Raw genomic sequence first — 23,474 nt, 5'->3', positions numbered from 1 at the left:
CGTGCGCCACCAGCTATTTATTACGCTCAAAAATAGCTGCATTTCTTTTAAAAAAATATATAAAAGAGAAATAAGTGAAGAAGAAGAAGACGATATAGAAAAAGAAGGAGAAGAAGAAGAAGAAGAAGAAGAAGAAGGAGAAGAAGATGAAGAAGAAGAAGATGAAGAAGATGAAGAAGAAGAAGATGAAGAAGATGAAGAAGATGAAGAAGAAGAAGATGAAGAAGATGAAGAAGAAGAAGATGAAGAAGATGAAGAAGATGTAGAAGAAGAAGATGATGAAGATGATGAAGAAGATGAAGAAGATGAAGAAGAAGAAGATGAAGAAGATGAAGAAGAAGAAGATGAAGAAGATGAAGAAGAAGAAAAAGAAGATGAAGATGAAGAAGATGAAGAAGAAGATGAAGAAGAAGATGATGAAGAAGATGAAGAAGAAGAAGAAGATGAAGAAGAAGATATAGAAGAAGAAGAAGAAGATATAGAAGATAAAAAAGAAGAAGAAGAAGAAGAAGAAGAAGTATATACAGTACTGAACAACATTCTGGACACAACTTCTCTTTCCATCTTTTTTTTTTAAAGGAACATCCCCACATAATCACTTGCTGTTGTTACTTGGAAAAAAAGATGTTTCTTGCATCATTCACCCTCAAAACAAGTGTTGGAAGCTATTTAAGGCCAATTCGAATAGTCAGCTCGAATAATGAGCTCGAATACCGACTCGAATAGTGAGCTCGAAGTCCGAGGTCGAATCGAATAGTAAAAAATATTCGACTCGAATATTCGACTGAATTCAAATAATTTACTATTCGAATTCGACCAAACTCGAATAATAAAAAGGGGTATTCGAGCATCACTAGACTGCCAACAGACCTCTCTGAGTGGGGATACTCGATTGGACAGTTGCTGCATGACTTGCCTTACCTCCTAGCTACTGTTTGCCAATTAAAACCTACATTTATCCGAGTAGCTCTTGATGTAAAGCTGACTATATGGTGACCATTCACTCATGAAGGTTTTATGGCATCACTTGCCCTGTATTAACTGTTGAGTCACTATGATGAAGGCATTGCTTATTTGACCTAATGTGATGGGAAAAGGATCAAAGAATATAAGTGACTTCTTAAAAAAAATGCAGGCACGATTTGCTTCTCCTTGCAAATATTTCACCTGGTACAATTTGTCCAGTTCCTGCAAGGCAAATTCAGATCAAAATGTGCACTGGAGCAATATAACTACATCAACTTCATCTCCAATTTCAATTGAAATGTGTAGGTTTAACAGCAATAAGCAGCAAAATAACTTCTGTAATACCACAACTGGCAACTAAATGGTGCTTCCTTTTCAACTAATACTGAATGCACTTACACTATCCACAGTGTAGTCTATGAAAGGAGATAAGGTAACAGAAATCGTGAATAAAAACCTTTATGCTTCATTACGAATGGTCACATATATTCAATGTATTACAATGAAAGTGGATTGTGCAGCCTTGGCAGAAAAGTGTTGTGACAGCATAAATATCCTGCTACTGCTCTCCAATAAATTGTGAAGAGCAGAGAAATAGTGTTCCACTTCCCTTAATCTTAAATAATCTTTCTCTTAATATTAAAATAAAGATTATTGTGGATTTATTCAAAACTGAAACTGCTGTTGCCAATGGGTCAAGGTTGGCCTGGGCCTAATTCAGCAAAGCCAGCAAAAATCAGTTTAAAGAAGATCTATGGGAAGCAATCTAAATTCATCTGCAGAAAGTTAAGTGTTTATGTATCAAAAGTTTAAACGGAACCTGGGCAGAGCGTTTAAAAATGAAATAGTCATAAGATTGGGAAATGTCAGGGACATACTAGCAGTGCTTTTCTAAGCATTCTGTTTTTTTGCTGAACCGTGTATGCCCAGAATGCTCTCTGTCACCGATGCTGTGCACAGCCATGCAGGAGCATGATACATCAAGTGTACTGTGCATGCATCAGGCTCCCACTAGTCCCAGTCACAGCCAGGATTGGGGCATACAGTGAAAAGATGGGCAGGAGGTGCGACGATTAAAGTAGCCTGGAGGGGTTTGCGACGCCTCTACACAACATACAGGTAAGTATGTATTATTTTTATTTCACCTCAGGTACACGTCAACCTATGAAAACATATTGTTACACTTACTGCACAAAGCTTATTTAAACAAGTCTGAGAGGTTCTGCTTTAGAACCAACACAAAGCTATATCATGTCATATCATTATAAATCCAGTTACATGTTTCAAAGTATCTTCAAAATCAGAAGTAAATTAAAAAAATATATATACACATTTCACCAAATACACCAAAAAACTCACTTTTAATATAATTTGTAATAAATGGACTGTAAACTTTCATACAAGTTAGATTATGTTACATTTTTAGAACTTATGCTTACATTTCGGAGCTGATCAAAAGCAAACTTGAAGCCTTGCTTGTAGTCGGTTGTACCTTTAGCTGTGATATTATTGACTTTATCTTTAAGAACCTTTTTGTTGCGGACGTTTGCCTGAACAAGATGGCGGAAGCAGCTGACATCATGCGCGTTGCTGTTAAACTAAAGCAAATATTAAGGTTAGAGACAGAACTGTCACTCTCAACAAACATATATTTAGACTCCATTTGCAGACAAAAGTATTCTGGAAGAAAATCAAGGAAGCATAACTTTTACATTCCTCAGCTGAATTGTCAATTAAAAAGCAATGAAACTGCTACTGCTACTTGCGTTTCCCATCTGTCTGCCCTGTTGGATATTGATTTACTAGTTCTGCCCACATATGTAGGATGGATTATTTAGTTAAATAAAATTTACATCAAATTCATCAGCTTCAGATGTTTTTTTTTCTCACTCAAGCAAAAAAAAAAAAAAAAAAAAAAAAAAAAAGGTAAATTGTGGTATAAACAAATGTTGCAGGCATTCACCATAGCACCATTGGAATGAATATTTGATGCAATGTTTTCTACTGTAGTACAGTTTTATATGCAGGTCTTTATTATCTATCATTCTAGTATCGTCACTTTAATCACTGTTATTATAAGTATTACAAGCAGGGTGTTTTTATTACTATATCATTATAACATCTGATGTCAGTCATATTGCATCTGTTCGATGAAATTAATATTTTATGTAGTTCTTCTAGCAATAATTCAAGCTTTTTTTTGTAGCTTTTAGTGCATCTAGTTTGATGAATACTCTCCAATGTAAATAGAGTATACAGAATATAGACAACAACATGTACTAAAACCAATTCTATCCAGAATGTATTTCTTAAGCCTAAATTAACAATCTTCTTAAAGCGGACCCAAACCAAACATTTTTTTAATTAAAAATATTTAGTTGCACCACTCTGACACATACAAAGATAAATAAACACTCCTAAACCTTAAACCTATGATCATCTCAGGCATGCTTTTCACCCTTCTCTTTTCATAACTAGGATTATACTGGGGGCAGCCATTAGCAATTCCTCCATTGCCGGACACCTTCTACTTCACTAGTTTGCCGGAAAAATGCCGGCAATTTGAAAGGAAGGGAGGGGTTCCTCCAATAAATGTAAAATATTTTATATTTGTCATCATGCAGCTGAAAAAAAGGCTGCTATTTATTATTATAATTTAGAAAATAGATTTTATTTCTGAAATCTTGTATTTTTTATTTGGGTCCACTTTAAAGGAAAGGTGCGAGCAGGGGAAAAAATAATAAGATCATACTTCCTGCAGCCCCTATCAGCCAATGTATCCCTCAGCGCAGCTCCGGTGTCCCGGGGTCCCTTCTGTGGTAGATGTTGACCTCGCCAGGCCGGCATCTTCTGCATGTGGTCTGGGGCGTTCTGCATAGTACTTCTGTGCCTGCGTCAAATGCACCAATCCAAGTGAGCGCGATCGCAAGCGGTGCGGCCGCGCACTTGGGCAGGCGCAGAAGATGCCATCCTGGCAAGGTTGACATCTGCAACAGAGGGGATCCCGGGACACTGGAGCTGTGGTGAGGTTCACATAGGCAGCGAGTGGCTGGAGGAAGCCCAAGGTAAGTAGATTTTTTTTCCTGCTTGCACCTTTCCTTTAAGAATGCCCTACTAGCTAGTTCGGAATGGCAAATTAATAAACAGAATATATGGTAGCTCACTTTAGTCTTCCATAATAATGCCTATAACATTTTTTAAAATCTTTCCAGGGTGAGTGGTAACTTGACATTTTTTCCCTAAAAGAGTGCATGGCCTGTTTTAGTGTTTTAAGTGTGTTCCACTTTAATTGCTGTCCTCATAGAACACATGTGTAGCAAGTGCAAGTTCTCTTAAAGGACAACTGAAGTGAGAATATGGAGTCTGCCATATGCATTTTCTTTTAAAGTGGATCTGAGATAAACTTTTACTCATTGCATAATTGTGTTCATTTCATATAGTTTATAAGGCATTCCTCAAGCCAAATACTTTTTTTGTTTTACTACTCTAATTTCCTATAAACTAAACAAGCCTCGCCCACAGCTTCTCCAGAGAGCCTTGCCACTCTGAGCCTTATGCTACGTACACACATGCGACAACGATCGTTCGTTGACAACGACGAACGAACTTTTAATTGATGAAAGAACGACCTATGTAAAGATAGTTTAAAAAAGTGTGTAACGATCTGATCGTTAGAACGAACGTTACATCACGTAAAGCAACTATTGCGCCTGCGCATAAAAATGAGAAGTTTCACAGAGAAATAGTGAAATGTGCATGTCAAGCCTAGTACGAACGACCGTTTCCAACGATGTACTACTTTTGCAAACGATCGTCGTTGGTTAAAATCCGCCGAGACAGAACTTTCTTTTGTAGCGATTTGGCTCGTTCGTCGTTTGCCTTAATAGTCGGTGGTTCGTTTTTTGTAACGATCGTCGTTGGTAAAGATCGGGGAACGATCGTTACAAACGACTATAGTCGCATGTGTGTACGCACCTTTAGTAGCAAGGACTTATGGGAGATCAGTCTGGGTAGGAGGAGGAGGAGGAGGTTAGTAGCCAGAGATTTCAGAGGCAAAGGGGAGGAGGGAGGAGGAGAGAGGAGTGAAGTTTTCACAGGCTGAGGGCTGGAGATACAGATCAGCTTGCCTGTGTGTAATGTGACAAACTGAACATGGTCGCTCTCATTGTATCACAGGAATAAATAAGCATAAACAGTTAAAGCTGTTTGCAGCTAGATTTGCTGTGTAAACTATCTAAAATTTAGATAAGGTATATAGACAAGTTACTTGTTATAGTTCATTTTTCATCTCAGATCTGCTTTAAACAGAAACAGTTTCCTGCAGTCCTGCTGGTCTATTTGACTGCAGTAGTGTCTGAACAACACCAAAACACTAGTATTGGATTTCTATAATTAGAACTCCTACAGGGCCCCTTTAAATTTAAAGTACACCTGAAGTGAGAGGGATATGGAGGTTTCTATACTCTTGCTGTCTGGCACTCTTGCTGATCTCTTTGGCTGCAGTAATGCCTGACTAACACCAGGAACAAGCATGCTGCTAATCTAGTCAGATCGGACAATAATGTCAGAGTACCTGACATGCAGCGTGCTTGTTCAGGGACTATGGCTAAAAGTATTCGAGGTAGCGGATCAGTAGGACAGCCAGGCAACTGGTATTGCTTAAAAGGAAATACATATGGCAGCCTCAATATCCCTCCTGCATCACTTGTGCTTTAAATTCGATAGTTATGCACCCTGTCATTTTTTTGCCTTTTGTAAGGTGAGCTAAATTTTGCTGGAATTGCTTTTTATGGGCCTTTTCCTTTTAGGCAAACTTTGAGATTAGATTGCTTAAAAGCAGTTCTTTATCCCCCTTTTAACTTGTAGGTCTCCTTCATCAGAATTCCTGTCATTGTGCATTTGTGAGCTTTCCGCACTGTAACCTGGGAAGCCACAGAGTCTTCTTTGCTGCTAAAATATTGCCTAATGGCTTTATCCACATTTGAACTGTCTCGTGGTCTCAGAAAATTGTATATTTTCTCCACATGAAAGATTGTAGTTTAAATACTAGCTTGAGTACACCTAAGCACTGTGTATGCTAACTATTGTTGATGGTCAGGCATTAAATTCTATTATGACTTGAGAGAAAAAAAAAAGTGCAACATTGGAGAGTGTACCTGGTGTGTAGGCGTGATTAAAATATGTAATACTTAACCTCAGAATGAAAGGCTTCTGCATCTGTCAATCAGGTGCACATTTTTCTTAATAGGCTTTATGGGGGCTAATCCTCCATTGAAAGTATCTAGAAAAGGATTTAGTCTCATATTAAATTGACACTGCGGACATCAGTATGTATGAAAAGGAATTACCTAGTTCATGCCTATTTGTTTGGAGTAAAATACTGTTTCTTATTACAACCTTGGGTAGTATGTTTCTCCATTCTGTATCAACATTTAAATATCAAGTCTAGTTCTTTCAAAATCAGAAAAAATTGGTTGCATTTCATAAATAAGAGCCAATTCTAGGGCCTAGTCATGGTTTCTCTGACCCAGGTGAATTGCATACCTGACATCACTTGGTACATTTTAGGAAGAACAATCTCAGGTAATTCTATTAGGACGTTTCCATTACCTCACTTTACCATTGAGGCAAAGAGGGCTACTGTCCCCAGGGCCCCATCCAATGCCACCCTTGTGCCCTGCTGGACCCCATAGGTTGACCCCCCACTGTTTCTGAGTCCCTGGGGCCCCTGCCCAATGTTTAGCTGCATTGTAAATGCTCACCCATCCCGGCGGCTACTCCATCCATTCTCAGTGTTCATGCTGCTGCCTGCCTCTTCTCCATGACTCGGCATGTTATTTACACATGACATGCTCCACATGGAAAAGAAGCAGGCAGGGGTCTGAAGATAGAACACGGAGGGAGCAGCCGCTGGGACAGGTGAGTTATTACAATGCATCTACCCATTGTGCAAGGGAAGCTACACATTGTGCAGTCGGGGGGACTTCCTGAGAGAAGCATGGCCGCTGGCTCAGGGGCCCCGGGGGCCAACTTTGCTGGGTGGAGTTAGGGGGTCCCAAATTACCTTTGCCCCCAGACCCTCATGCTGCTTAAACCAGCCCTGAATGGTGCAGTTGTAAAATAGGCAAGGGGAGCGATGGCCTAAAGTCCAATCATTTCCGTCACCCCAAATCTGTATAATGACTATCGAATAGGTAATGTACAAACAGACTATGCATGTTGTGGTGCATGTTAATACAAGACAGATGTGCAAAGCACAAAACCTAACAGCTATTTTCTATGAACCATGCACATCTATGAATCATCATCATCATATATAGTGCATATTCAAAACAAAATAGATATCTATGGTGACGGGTGGGATCCAGATTTCTTGTCAGTTGTAATGCATGAAAGTATATTGTTGTTATTTTTAAATTAATGACTTTTACAACTAAAATTGTAAACAAAAATAGCTCTTCTACCCCCCTCCATGAATCAAGCATTCAGGCCTTCTTTTAACATTATTAACATTACACCCCACAATCCCACCCACCCATCTGAACAACTGCACTCCAGAACAACGTTGAAAAGGATTGGAAGCCTTGGCCAATGAGACTCAATGACAATCCTCCGCAAGGTAGTTTTTGTTGGTAAAATCAATTCATTAATGGAAACCCCAGCTGTATATTTTAAAATACGTTTAGCCAGGTTCCCATCTTGCCACATATATACAATACATTGACTGGTGACCCTAAGAAAATGTTGTCATTTCCCTTTGGTCCATTGATCTAACCAACGGGAAGCTTTCATGATAAAAATAGTAAAAATTAAACAATTACGATTTTCTTCTATTAAAACACAAAATACACATATAAAACACCTGACTACAAATGCAAGCATGAAAAAGCATACAGCAATTCACATAATGGGAACAGTATGACTGGGTGGGATATTCCTTACATTTCACAAAGTACACATAGCATCCTAATTTCAAATCAATTACTACAATTACTTAAATTGCTTGCTTAAGGGTTTTTTTAAACATTGGGTAAAATAACCTGCAATTGTCTATGCCACTTGTGGCAAACTGAAGTTGTGACCTTTTAAATATCCAGTATAATAGAAGTAAAGCAGAAATCAGCAGCACCACGTAGATGTATTTAAAGCTCTTTATTGCATAAAAGAGATGAAGCCCAGGGACAGCAACAGACGCTGTATACAGCTTGAGGAAGAAGTGTCTCTCCGAAACAGCTTCATCTCTTTTATGCAATAAGGAGCTTTACATATGTTACGGCCAAAACCAGAAATCGGCCAATTCTAGAATTGGCCGGCCGTTTCTAGAACTGGCCGATTTGACGTCGGCCAAAGTCCAAAATGCTGGGAATTTCTGACATTGGCCGGCCAGTTCTAGAACTGGCCAAAGTCAGTCGGCCAAAGTCCAAAACGCAAAAATCCCAGAACATCCCGGGTCCTGTCCAGAAGCATGAATGGCACTCGGAAACTTCTTTCTATTTGTTAGTTACAGCTGATACAAATCCTGCAATAAATCTGCAGTGTGTATACATCCTGCTTTCTTGGGAGCAGGCATATTGTTAACATCCTGTGCTTTTAAATTAGCTGCTCTGCTGTGGCAGTCAGGTGGGTGCTATGCGTGGCTGGAGGGGGGGGAGAGGCTTTGCTGAGGGGAGGGCGGGGCCTTTGCTGGGCGCTTTGCATGGCGGGGGGAGGGGATTTGCAGGGCGCTTTGAATGGCGGGGGGGGGGGGGGATTTGCTGGGCGCTTTGCACGGCTGTGGGGGGGGGGAATTTGCTGGGTTTTTGCATGGCTGGGGTTTGATATGCTGGGCCCTTTGCATGGCCAGGGGGGGCTTTGCTGGGCACTGTGCATTGCTGGGGTAGTTTTGCATGGCTGTGGGGGGTGGGGGCTTTTCTAGCTGCTTTGCATGGCTGGGGGGAGGGATTTGCTGGGCGCTTTGTATGGCTGATGGGGGGGGGGGGTATTTGCTGGGTTTTGCATGACTGGGGGGGGGGGATGTGCTGGCCGTTTTGCATGGCTGGGGGGGGGGGGTCTGCTGGCCGTTTTGCATGGCTGGGGGTAAATGCTGGACGCTTTGCTGGGAACTGTGCCTTGCTGGGGTAATTTTGCATGGCTGTGGGGGCTTTTCAGGCTGCTTTGTGCTTTGCATGACTGGAGGGGGGCAGCCTGCGCTATTTCCAGACCCCAGATCAGAGCGGCGGAGAGGAGCTGAGCAGCGCGCACACTACCCACCCTGACCCATACACTTCACATGCGGAAGTGAGCAATGACGTCACCTCTGCATGGAAGTGTATGCGTCTTGCGGGTCGCGTGTGCGGCGCTGCTCTGCCTCTCTATCTCTCCGGTCCGGGTCGTCCTGATGTGAGGTCTGGCTAGCGGCATCAGGGGAGGGAGAGGTGAGCGGCAGTTCGGGACTTGGCCGGCCACACTTAGCCAGAACGCGTTCTGGCCGGCCAAAGTCCGGAGGAAACGTTTATTTCTGATATTGGCCGCATCAGCCGGCCACTTCTAGATTTGACCGGCCAGAACCCGAAGTGGCCAGACTTCGGGTTCTGGCCGTAACATATACATCTACGTGGTGCTGCTGATCTCTGCTTTTCCTGATTGGGGTGCTGCTGGACTACAGCACCATATCAGCTAAGCACAGGTCTACCTTCACTGGAGTGCCTATCAACTTTGCTTAAAGAGAATCTGTAACGACAAAACGTCCCCTGGGGGGTACTCACCTCGGATGGGGGAAGCCTCAGGATCCTAATGAGGCTTCCCACGCAGTCTGCCGTCCCTCGGGGGTCTCGCTGTAGCCCTCCGTACAGCGGTGACGTAATATTTACCTTCCTGGCTCCTGCGCAGGCGCTCTGGCAGCTGTCGGCTCCGAAGGAGGCGGAAATACCCGATCGCGTCGGGTCCGCTCTACTGCACAGGCGCAAGTCTCCGGCGCCTGCGCAGTAGAGCGGACCCGACTGAGATCGGGTATTTCCGCCTCCTTCGGAGCGAAAGCAGCCACAGCGCCCCCGCTGGAGCCTGCAAAGGTAAATATTGAATTGAACAGTCGGGCCTGTCGCCGGCTGTTCGGAGGGCTGCAGCGAGACCCCCATGGGACAGAGGACGGCGTGGGAAGCCTCATTAGGATCCTGAGGCTTCCCCCAGAGTCTCTTTAACATGTAAAATAGAAGTATACATATGTTTTTAACAGATCAATCCTATTTCATTCATGTGATGTTTAAGGTAATGATGACAAGATACCATTTTATATCATAAGGCGACAAGATCATCATTGCTTTTACCTCCAAAAGAAGATAAAATAAATGCCAACATATTCTAAATATTTCAAGAATGCATTTAAACATTTAAGTACAATATCTAAATAATGAATAAAAACTGAAAAACCATTTAGACAATGTGTTACTTACAAGAAAATAGTACAGTGAGGTCACATTTCAGAGCTAGAAATCGTTCCTTGGGGTTATCTACATTATTTATACAATACGAGATTTAAATCCTTTATCTGATGCAGACAGAAGCGGAGTAAAGGGGAGAGTGCAACAAGCAAAATATACTTCATCTGCAGCTTGTCATTGTTTGTGGTTTATAAATGGACAGTAAAGTACTGCATTTCATTCAAACAAGACCAAAATAAAAGTTGTTAGTATTACAATTTGTTTAACTTAGGAGGTTAAAAAGGCAGAATGCCCCTTTTTTGCCAAGAAGGCTTGTTTGATAAAAATAGCAATTAAAAGACAGAGCTTTTCCATGTATTTTATATGAAATCGTGAAATTATATGGTCAGATGTGAGTATCGGGGTGGTCCCACTTCAAAAAACATGCAGTCTCTGGTCTCTATGACAGATGTGTAAAAGCCAAATCTAGCTGCAGCAAAGACTTGCACACCAATTTCAGGAAAGAAAATATTTATTAATCACATAACTCACTTCTTGGGTCAGTATGTAAAACTTCTCTCACAATTCATCTTTCCTGATCTATTAAGCACTTTAACTACAACGTATGTTGTCAACTTGAATAATAGTGGAATGTGGCTGTGGGCGTTAACGCACTTTTGGTTGCCACCTCTGGTGCCAAAACTGCATGGCCCTTTACATACTCCCAATACTTCCTCTTTCACAGCCGGAAGGAGGATGTACTGATGGAACCTGTTGGAATAACGTGATGCATGCAGTGCACTGCTATATCAGTGTGAATGTATCATGCTAATACATTGATGTGAATGTACCATTACAATATAATTGTATAACGAGAGCACCGCAATTGCATTGACTGATGCAACACACCACAACAGTGGCCTTACAGTCTGGTATTTCTTGTGATCTGATCAGGGCCATAACCAGAAACCATTGGGCCCACTAGCAAAACGTTGATGGGGCTCCCCAATGTGCACAGCCCTTATATTGCTTCCCCTTGTGTGATCCCCAAAGCCTGGGGACCCATCTTGTAAGTAGGGATGCTCATTCGGATTCCGCGAAAATGCAATTTCCGAAATTCCGATCGGAAATTGCATTTCCGCATCAGAATACGGAAATCGGTAAAGCAAGTGCCGATAGGCGGATTTCCGCCGGAAATCGCGGAAATTTCCACCGGAAATCGCTGAAATTCCGCCCGACTTTAACATCAATTTTCTCAAAAACTATAAGGTCTTTTTGAAAACTAAAGTCGGCAGATTTTTACTGTAATGTAAAGTGCAGAAAATAGGCAGATGCAGATTTTCTGCATTTTACATTACAGTAAAAATCCGCCGAATTTAGCGGTTAATAGCAAAGCCCCCGTAAGTCCTAGAAACACCAAATTTTCAGGGTTTATTAAACAGAATCTTGTGAACAAGATGCAAAAAAGTTTTCAAAAAGACCTTATAGTTTTTTAGAAAATCGATGTTAAATTTTGGGCGGAATTTCCACGATTTCCGGTGGAAATTCCGCATTGGAATGCGGAAATTGGTAGCGGAAAGCGGAATCGGTAATTGGCAATGGCGGAATGCGGATTTACCGCGGAATCGGAAATTGGCATTTTCGACCATCCCTACTTGTAAGAATCATAAAACAAGTGTGGCCATCATCATCTTCACAGCCATAACAAGTGTAGCCATAAAAACACCTGATCTGAAGGGATGAAACAGAAGAATGGAAGGTTAGTAATTAGGGGCCCTTACTGGTCTGTGCCCCCCTGGAGTCACATGCTTTCCCATAGTTATTATGCCCCTGAACCACCTGACATGAGTGGCCTTAGTATGAATGTTGTAAGCATGCTCACCATACCTTTTTAAACTGCATTATAATAAATTAAATTATATGTAAGTTATTGTTACCACTATAACTTTGCAGCAGGCTGAGCTGCTCTCCTTATCTGATTTTAGTCCTTCTTTATGGTTTTGCTATCCATACATATTTAAACAGTTTTACCTACAGTGTGATCTTTTTCATATACAGTAACCAGCCATGATGATTATTTAATCACCAGACAGAAGTGCCAAGCTTAGATTTGACTCCGTGCTGTGTGTTATGCCTGTTATTTATTGCCTGAAGAAGCGGGATTTTGCCTGCGAAACGCGTTGCAACTTGTCTTGGGAGTATGTGAATAAATTGTTTACTACTTGAATCGACAGTACTTTGGTCTGTTTTGGGTTGGCTGGTCCACCACAGCATCCCGAACGTTTTAAGCGTTTTTATTGTTTTTTATCCTATCGGCGCCTCTGTACATCTCTACATATAATCACCATGCAGAATCGTGCAGTTTCTGTGCACATGCTGCAATCTTATTATATTACTTATTAAACTTCCCATCAAACCCCATCTTTCTCACACTGTAAAGTCCCATGCTAGAAGATTCTAAAGAGTTCACCTTAAGCATTGTTTAGTATTCATAGTTGTTGTTTGAACTACGCAGCAAAGTAAGAAAATAATTAACTCTAAAGTTTACCAATATTATTCCCAACAGCATTATGTTCATCAGGATACAGACCACATGCACAATCATTTAAGCTGCTATATTCTTCTGAATTCCACAATTAAGTAAACCGTTTACATAAGCACACCTTCAACCCATATTATTGTAATCAATTTTATGTGACCTGCAGTCATTTATCTTAAATTATCCAATTGCTTCTGCACCATAATCTGGGTAATTTATATTAATTACTGACCTGCTGACAACGTGCAATCTAGCTGACCTGGAACAACATTAGATAAATGTGGTAAAATAAATTGCTATATTTGTATGAGAAATCCCCATGCTGTCCCCTGTAATTCCAGTGAAACTGCAAGCACCAAGGTAGAAATACCTAGCAGTGTGCAAATGCAATTTACACTAATCATAGTTACTATAGGATCAGCAGCTTATCTAGACAAAAAATCTGCAGTGATACTCATTTTATAGCTAACTTTTATTTATGTTAAATGTTTGGTCAAGAGAAACACAAATAGAATTTTTATACTTCTGAATTAATAGAACAGAAAATATTAACATTTCAGAATAATATATTTTTTAGAATGATATTAACAGCAAGAAAAATGTATATTCAAGACATAGATGTAGAAGGACTATGTGAATTGTGGTCACTCTCACAGACTAACAACCATTCCCATGTCTGTGAGATCTACTTAAAGGGGAACTGAAGAGAGAGGTATATGGAGGCTGTCATGTTTATTTCCTTTTAATCAATACCAGTTGCCTGGCAGCCCTGCTGGTCTATTTCTCTGCAGTAGTATCTGATTAAAACCAGAAACAAGCATGCAGCTAGTCTTGTCAGATCAGACTTATAAGTCTGAACCACTGAAACACCTGATCTGCTGCATGCTTGTTCAGGGGCTATGGCTAATAGTATTAGAGGCAGAGGATCAGCAGGGCTGCCAGGCAACTGGTATTGTCTAAAAGGAAATAAACATGACAGCCTCCATATACCTCTCTCTTCAGTTCCCCTTTAAAGTAAACCCGAGGTGAGAGTGATATGGAGGCTGCCATATTTATTTATTTCTAAATACCACTAGTTGCCTGGCAGCACTGCTAATCTATTTGGCTGCAGTAGTGTCTGAATCACACCAGAAACAAGCATGCAGCTAATCTTGTCAGTTCTGACAATAATGTCAGAAACACCTGATCTGCTGCATGCTTATTCAGGGGCTATGGCTGAAAGTATTAGAGGCAGAGGATCAGCAGGATAGCCAGGCAACTGGTATTTCTTAAAAAGGTAATAAATATGGCAGCCTCCATATCTCTCTCACCATGGGTTCACTTTAACCTCCTTGCCGGTTATCCTGAACTCAGCTCGGGGTAACCTGCGCAGGAGGATTTCTCAGGCCCCGCTGGGCCGATTTGCATAATTTTTTTTTGTTACAAGCAGCTAGCACTTTGCTAGCTGCTTGTAACATCCGATCGCCGCCGCTCGCCACCGATCCGCCGCTATCCGCAACATCACGCCGCCCCCCCAACCCCTTGCGCAGCCTGGCCAATCAGGACCAGGCAGCGCTGAGGGGTGGCCCGGGATTCCCTATGACATTGATGACGTCGGTGACATCATCCCGCCCCGTCGCCATGGCGACCGGGGAAGCCCAGCAAGAAATCCTGTTCTGAACGGGATTTTCTGCTTACTCCGAACGCCGGAAGCGATCAGAGTGGCTGCGGAGCTGCCGCTGCTCAGCGGCTATCATTTAAAAAAAAAAAAAAAACCAAAAAAGTGCTGCGCTGCCTCCTTGCCGGGGGAATTAGACCGGTAAGGAGGTTAAGCACCCTCTTCCCACACACTCCTAGCTGTTGGAACTCCACCATACTGTACTGCCTTATCACTGCAGCTCTGGCTTCATTTTTTTTTCTTCAGGTCATCTCCCAAAGGTGAACACCTAGTTATTTATTTATTTATTGTATTTATAAAGCGCAAACATATTACGCAGCGCTGAACATTAATTTAGGTTACAGACAATATTTAGGGGTGACATACAGCAATATGACAATACAGGAATACAAGAAAACCAGATCACACACCATAGTATAAGTACCAGGTAATGCTTAGTCAGTCACCGGATGGAGCATGGAGATTAGGCAAGTTAGGTTCACTCAGATGCATAGCATGGGTTCACAGTAATGGAGGTGCAAGATCAGGTAGGACACAAAAGGAGGAGGACCCTGCCCAAAGGCTTACAATCTAGAGGATCTAGAGAATCTAGTTGTCCACTTTAGCTGATGCAAACAGAACACATGGTATCCACTATGATTTAAAATTGAAATTGAGTACTGCATGTGACAACATTATCCAAGAGCTCATTAGATGGGGGATTGGAGATTACAAGAAAACTGAGCATTGTTCAAGAGTCTGAGCAAAGGGGCCCATACACCTAACGATTTTCCCGCTGATATACAGCAGATTCGATCACTGTGATCGAATCTGCTGTGAAATCGTTGCACAAACATTGACCAAACGATTGATTTCCGACCGAAAATCGATCGTTCCCGTCGATTCCCGTCGTCCCTGTCCGTGCGGAATATTTCGCTCAATCACCGGCAGGTTGGGAGTGCATCAATAGCGGCGTTGAATGTCTGACGACCGACGCAATACAGCGGCAATACATTACCTGTTCCGCCGGCGCGTGTCCCCGCTGTCACCGCTGCTCCTTCTCCGCTGGGCTCCGAGTCCGGCAGACTTCACTTCTTCCTGTCCCAGCAGGAAGTTTAAACAGTAGAGCGCCCTTTACTGTTTAAACTTCCCCGGACAGGAAGTGAAGCTGGAGCCCTGGAGCCAAGCGCGGAGAAGAAGACAGCGGAGACTAGGGGACTTGCACCGGCCGGATCTGGTAATGTATGCGGGGGGAGGGGGGAGGCAGCTTTACAGATGGTGAATCGATGTCATGCTGAAATCTATTCACAATCTGTTTGCAGTAAAGGCAGCCATACGATCCCTCTCTGATCAGATTCGATCAGAGAGGGATCTATCTGTTGGTCGATCTGATGGCAAATCGACCAGTGTATGGCCACCTTAAAAGTCCCCCTTGCAAGTTTTGCATGACCCTGTTCTGTATCCCGATTCCAATTTCTTTCATGCGGTTGATCATTTTTGATCATGTGTTTGCCACTAGCTTTTCCATTTTAGTCAATTACTAGATAACTAACTTTTCCTGTCTGCTACCTGCCCTGTATTAAGCCTGGTTATTGACTGAAATGGACTGTTATGACCCTTGGTGTAATCACAGTTCTGCCTTAAATATTCTTTGCCTTGCTAGCTTTCCCACCTGTTATCACCTATCACCAGGGTGTACTTTAAAGAGAAACCGTAATCAAGAATTTAACTTCATCCCAATCAGTAAATGATACCCCCTTTCCCATGAGCAATCTATTCCTTTTCTCAAACGGATCATCGGGTGTTCTGTATGGCTGATTTTGTGGTGAAACCCCTCCCACAAATGATGTCAGCACCTCACAGCACTGAGATACTGACATCACACTGTGGGAGACTTGTTGCATTGTGGGAAATAACAGCTGTTTACAACTGCTAAAAAAGCAAGCAGCATCTCTTTCCAGTGACATCACCTGCCAGCAGTAAAAATGTCACCATGTGATAAATGTCAATGTAAATAATGGAGAGGTAAGATTTTACAATGAGCAAACACTGACTAAATCATTTATACATAATTATTGAAAAAATTAAGCACTTTTTTATTACTTTATTTTTACTAGAGTTTCTCTTTAAGTCTGCAGGACAGGAGAGGAACCCTGTAACCGAACATTCTAAGATCCTATCTCATAGGGTGAGGTCATGTCTCCAAATGGTAAAATGCAAGATCTGCTTCTCCTCCTAACGCCAAACCAACACAGCTTGTCAAAGGCTTAGTTTGAGCCCATCAGTTGTGACATAAAGAAGATGAAGTGATAAAATGATGCAGTGGATATAAAACCTGATACAAATTTCAAAGAGACATTTACAATCTTTGCCTCTACCAGTGGCGTAGCTAAGGAACTATGGGCCCCAGTGCAAGTTTTACATGGGTCCCCCAAGCACTCTATACATAACAATTGATACAGCGCACCAAAACCTGCCAAGGACAACCACAGTGTCAGAGGTGCAAGAAGGGGATGGCGAACAGCTTGTTAATGATTATTATCAATCAAAGCATTTATAGATGTGATCATCATTACAAGCACAGGACCAATAAAAGGCTAATACTGCAGTTGAGGGAGGGCCCTACGGGGGCCCCTCTTTTCCAAGGAACCCGGAGCGGTCAAGACCACTGCAACCCCTATTACTACGCCACTGGCCTCTACATATCCTTTCATGATTTAGATATGCTTATTCCTTTTAAAGGGAACCTGAGGTGAGATGAGTGTAGAGGCTGACATGTTTAATTTATTTTAAATAGTACCAGTTGTGTAGAAGCTCTGTAGATTTTGTTTTATTTTATTTTTTTGCATCAGAGGGATATGGTGGCTGCCATATTTATTTCCTTTTAAACAATACCAGCTGCTTCATAGGCTTATTGATCTTTCTGGCATCAATTGTACCTGAATAACACACCTGAAACACACATGTGACTAACCCAGTCAGTCTTCAGTCAGATCAACTTATCTGCATGCTTGTTCAGGGTCGATGGCTAAATCTATCGGAGGCAGAGGATAAACTGGACAGCTTTCATTCAAAGAAAATACATATTTCAACCTCTATATCACTCTCACCCTTGGTTCCCATTAAAAACCAAGCTGATGATAACTCCTAAATCAGGATAGCTGAATGATACTTTATGCTTATATTTATGTGAAGGAGGTGGAAGAGCAGATAAGGAATAATTCCCCCTAAAGAAGACTTATTACATTAACATCTATGTTACTGTTCTACTGTTAATATACTGTGGAATTCAATACACGAGTGTATCTAAGCCACATATGATTTCCATCAATCTGAATGTCAGCCAGTGCCATATTACAGTGACTTGATGGAGATTATTGGTTCCTAAAGCATCCTGCATGTTTACATTGAATTAGACATATTCAATGTATATGTTTATGGAAGTATTACATGATGTGTGCAACAATCCAGAACAGTATTTTATAATTATAATTGCCCTGTCATACAAATTACCACACACTTTTCACTGCTAAAATAAACTTTCATTTTACACAAACAATATTAAATATAGCCACTAGGTGGCAGTGAAACACTTATGGCACTATTATACGGTTTTGAACACATTGGCAGGCTATCATTCTAACTCGATTTTATTTAATCATAAGATGTAATAAGATACAACATTATTTGCTCCCTTGATTACACAGTGCATTTCTCTTTTAGAGACAACAAACTTTTACTGTCATTACCCACAATTCTTGATAAGCCTTAACACATTAACTGTAATTACCATCTTACAAATGTTTCAGAAGAGGGGGAACTCGCACAAAGCAACACTTTGGGATCTCTCTAACAACATACAATAAATAAGCGTTGCCGACAAATCAGCACTGTAAAAAGTTAAAAGCAAATAACTGGTTCATGTTAATGTTTTTACAGTATTAGATATCATTCAGGTCTGTTTCTTACCAATATTATTCTTCAAATCGAGAAAACAGAGGCGCCAATAGAATGAAATAGTCTAAAAAGTTTCAAAATTGCTTGGAAGGCAGTGGTGCACTTACCTCCTATAAGCAGACACAAGACTGTCAATTTAAAATGACACAAATGTATTGATATACTCCCCAAATATTATATAGTTTATCAATACACTTGTGTCATTTTAAATTGACAGTCCTGTGTCTGCTTCTAGGAGGTAAGTGCACCACTGACTTCCAAGCAATTTTGAAACGTTTAGACTATTTTATTCTATTGGCGCCTCTGTTTTATCTATACAAATTTTGTGTCTACCCTTGGTGGCGGGGTGACCCACCCCCTTTTCCAATCTACAGAGAGCAACTTCTTAACCCTGAGTGAGGACGAGTCTAAACTCTTCCCCTGCATTTATAGTGGTTATCTTGGAGTTGACCCTGGTTTGTATCTTTTTCTCACTATTTCACTACACTCTATTACCAGTATATACTACACTATATTAGGCTCTCGGTTTCCTTTTGTATTATTTTACAATATGCAGTCAGTGTTTGCTGATTGTAGATTTTTTCCTCTCCTTAATTTACATTCTGAAATGTATCACAGGTGGCAACATCTTTAGTCCTGTCAGGTGATCTCTGCAGACTGTGTGTCTACTGAGACTTCTGAAGGCCTGAAGGCAGTCCAAAATATACCTAGTCTCCCAGAATGCTGGGGGGGGGGGGGGGGGGTGGGGTTCCGAATAACTAATCAGCCTATGCTTCATATCACTGAGGACGGCTACATTCAAAATACAGCAATATTTACAGGAAGCATTACATAGTACATAGGAAGCATTTTTGATGCTGTAACCAGGACAATTACCATACAAGTGGGTATCCTGAATAATTTACTGCATTCTACTATATGTCACTGCAGTGCATCTTTAACCACTTGAGGACCACAGGTTTATACCTCCCCCCCCCCCCCCCCCCCCAGTGACCAGGCGATTCTTTACAATTTTGCACTTCCAATAAATAAATACAAAAGTTTGCTTTCTTAAAACAGAAAGAATTTGTGATAATTCAGGTTGGAGTGAGCTCGAGATGTCTCCCAGGCACCACTGCTGAATATATGCAAATTAACCATTGTACCCTTAGAAGCTAAACACACCTCCAGAACCGCTGGAATGCAATGATGTGTCAGCTTGTTAATTTGTACAGAGCCATAATAATCCAACATAAATATAAATAAATACATTACACTACCCTCTCATAGGCATTAGCTTATGAGAGGGATTACATTGTGAGCCACTCCAGGGGACAGGCTTTCCTCTGTACAGCACTACGCTAGAGCGCAGCACTGTACACGTTAATTGTGTTTTGTTTTTTTTACTAGTTTACAGCCTGCCACTTCTGATCACGGCTGGCAGGCTGATCGAAGTCCCGCTCTGTTTACATATGGGGACGCACGCTCGAGCAAGCACGCATTCCCAGCTAATCACCGCCCAGAGATGCTCCCACGACCGATCAGCATTAGACGGTCGGGAGGTGGTTAAAGGAGACGTGAGGGGGCAAATTAATTTTAAATCTACACTCCTGATTTTTTTTCCACTGTAGACTTCTTTTCTCTCCTAGAAGCTGCATAAAATATGAATGAAATCTGAAAATACCTTAATTGCCAAGAGGTAGTCATTTGACTATCATTTATTTACCTCTCCCCCCCCCCCCCCCCCCCCTCCCTCACCCGGTGGCTGTCTCCAGGATTTTCCTTATTGAGGTTGTTATGCAGTTTCTGGATCCATTAGTGGGGTAGCTGCCGAACTGAACTGCAGCATGAAGCACGCCGTGCAAAAAAAATGGGTGTGTCCATGCACCAGAAAGTGGGTTTGGTTACGATGGGTCATAGGCAGGGCCACATGTTCATGAAAAGAATAACATGACATCAACTGTGACTATGAACTATGTACTGCTATAAGTGCTGCAGAAGATTATACACTGAACATAATAATAATATATAGGACATTAGACTAACTGTGGTAGGATTAGATTGTTAGCTCCTCTGAGGACAGTCAGTGACATACCTATGTACTCTGTAAAATACTGCAGGAGATTTCAGTGCTATATACAGTAAATACATAATAATATATTAATAATAGTAATAATAATAATAATAGACACAGAACATTAATATCACGCTTCGAACCCTGGTCACCTATGTCAGAGCAGAGGCAGAGCCCTTATCCAGCCACCATTAATAAAAATATGCTAGGACAGTGATGGCTAATCTTGGCACTCCAGCTGTGACAAAACTACAAATCCCATCATGCCTCTGCCTCCCCGAGTTATGCTTAGAGCTGTCAGAGTAAAGCAATGCCTCATGGGACTTGTAGTTCCATCACAGCTGGAGTGCCAAGGTTAGCCATCAGTGTGCTAGGATAGGTCAGTTTAGACTTACCTGGTAAAGATGTTTCTAAACATCTCAGTGTACAGCAGGAAAAGGAGAGACTCCAGGCTCCTCCTCCAAGGGAAACACAATTGACAAGAAGTTTAAAAGGCCCCCACCCCCTGCTACCCTCAGTATATAGACAAGAAATCCGGCCAATGAGACACCCAAACGTGACCCAGACTCCTGTCTACCGCTCAATCCACACCAAAACAGTGCAAAAAAGTCAGGAAGAAAGGATAGAAGGCAGCATAGAGGGAGGGATGTAGTACGCCGTACACTGAGATGTTTAGAAACATCTTTACCAGGTAAGTCTAAACTGACCTTTCTCTAACCATCTCAGTGTACGGCAGGAAAAGGAGAGATAGGCAAGTAACCCCCTACTCATATGAGGGAGGGACTGCTGCCTGAAGCACCTTTCGACCAAAATGTTGGCCCTGACTGAAGAAGAGTCCCATCTAAAATGCATATCTGGACCAATCAGTCTTTGGTTCTCCCAAAAAGCTTATCGCTTCAATTCTTTGTAGATTGAAGATTGAAAATAATGCAAGGCAAACAGGCCTATGCGAATGAGCGCAAGGCTAACAAGCCTATGCGAATGAGCGCAAGGCTAACGAGCCTATGCGAATGAGCGCAAGGCTAACGAGCCTATGCAAAAGAACGCAAGGCTAACGAGCCTATGCAAAAGAACGCAAGGCTAACGAACCTATGCGAATGAACGCCAGGCTAACAGGCCTATGCGAATGAACGCCAGGCTAACAGGCCTATGCGAATGAACGCAAGGCTAACAGGCCTATGCGAATGAACGCAAGGCTAACAGGCCTATGCGAATGAACGCAAGGCTAACAGGCCTATGCGAATGAACGCAAGGCTAACAGGCCTATGCGAATGAACGCAAGGCTAACAGGCCTATGCGAATGAACGCAAGGCTAACAGGCCTATGCGAATGAACGCAAGGCTAACAGGCCTATGCGAATGAACGCAAGGCTAACAGGCCTATGCGAATGAACGCAAGGCTAACAGGCCTATGCGAATGAACGCAAGGCTAACAGGCCTATGCGAATGAAAGCAAAGCTATCAAGCGTCTGCAAATGAAAGCAAAGCTATCAAGCGTCTGCAAATGAAAGCAAAGCTATCAAGCGTCTGCAAATGAAAGCAAAGCTATCAAGCGTCTGCAAATGAAAGCAAAGCTATCAAGCGTCTGCAAATGAAAGCAAAGCTATCAAGCGTCTGCAAATGAAAGCAAAGCTATCAAGCGTCTGCAAATGAAAGCAAAGCTATCAAGCGTCTGCAAATGAAAGCAAAGCTATCAAGCGTCTGCAAATGAAAGCAAAGCTATCAAGCGTCTGCAAATGAAAGCAAAGCTATCAAGCGTCTGCAAATGAAAGCAAAGCTATCAAGCGTCTGCAAATGAAAGCAAAGCTATCAAGCGTCTGCAAATGAAAGCAAAGTTATCAAGCGTCTGCAAATGAAAGCAAAGCTATCAAGCGTCTGCAAATGAAAGCAAAGCTATCAAGCGTCTGCAAATGAAAGCAAAGCTATCACGCGTCTGCAAATGAAAGCAAAGCTATCACGCGTCTGCAAATGAAAGCAAAGCTATCACACGTCTGCAAATGAAAGCAAAGCTATCACGCGTCTGCAAATGAAAGCAAAGCCATCAAGCGCCTGCAAATGAAAGCAAAGCCATCAAGCGCCTGCAAATGAAAGCAAAGCCATCAAGCGCCTGCAAATGAAAGCAAAGCTATCAAGCGTCTGCAAATGAAAGCAACGCTATCAAGCGTCTGCAAATGAAAGCAACGCTATCGAGCGTCTGCAAATGAAAGCAAAGCTATCAAGCGTCTGCAAATGAAAGCAACGCTATCAAGCGTCTGCAAATGAAAGCACAGCTATCAAGCGTCTGTAAATGAAAGCAAAGCTATCAAGCCGCTGCATACGAAAGCAAAGCTATCAAGCCTCTGCATACGAAAGCCAAGCTATCAAGCCTCTGCACATGAAAGCAAGGTTAACAAGCATATGCAAATAAATGCTAATGAATGCAAATGCAAGGCTGACAATCTTCTGTAAATTGAAGCAAAGCTATCATGCATATGTAAATAAAAGCAAAGCTGACAAGTATATGCAGATAAATGCAAGGCTTAACAAGCCTCTGCAAAAGAAATCAAGTCTTGCAAGCCTATGCAAAATGAAAGCAAGGCTAACAGGCCTATGCGAATGAACGCAAGGCTAACAGGCCTATGCGAATGAACGCAAGGCTAACAGGCCTATGCGAATGAACGCAAGGCTAACAGGCCTATACGAATGAACGCAAGGCTAACAGGCTTATGCGAATGAACGCAAGGCTAACAGGCCTATGCGAATGAACGCAAGGCTAACAGGCCTATGCGAATGAACGCAAGGCTAACAGGCCTATGCGAATGAACGCAAGGCTAACAGGCCTATGCGAATGAACGCAAGGCTAACAGGCCTATGCGAATGAACGCAAGGCTAACAGGCCTATGCGAATGAACGCAAGGCTAACAGGCCTATGCGAATGAACGCAAAGCTA

At 42.0% G+C, this 23,474-nt stretch overlaps 1 protein-coding gene across 9 annotated transcripts in view; it reads right to left on the bottom strand.

Annotated features, from left to right (window-relative positions):
• Positions 1 to 23,474, bottom strand: part of CACNA2D1 (calcium voltage-gated channel auxiliary subunit alpha2delta 1) — an 846,695-nt gene that overhangs the window by 201,507 nt on the left and 621,714 nt on the right. For all 9 annotated transcript variants that reach the window (XM_068276177.1, XM_068276179.1, XM_068276181.1 and 6 more), the window contains exon 11: positions 2,406 to 2,564. In XM_068276177.1, the coding sequence (XP_068132278.1) occupies positions 2,406 to 2,564 (159 nt within the window). The remainder of the gene's footprint in view (positions 1 to 2,405; positions 2,565 to 23,474) is intronic.

This window comes from Hyperolius riggenbachi, chromosome 3 (genome assembly GCF_040937935.1).
Source record: "Hyperolius riggenbachi isolate aHypRig1 chromosome 3, aHypRig1.pri, whole genome shotgun sequence".
In the NCBI taxonomy this organism is placed as follows: domain Eukaryota; kingdom Metazoa; phylum Chordata; class Amphibia; order Anura; family Hyperoliidae; genus Hyperolius; species Hyperolius riggenbachi.
Note: the sequence above shows the minus strand (reverse complement) of the source record. Positions and strands in the feature narration are given on the sequence as shown.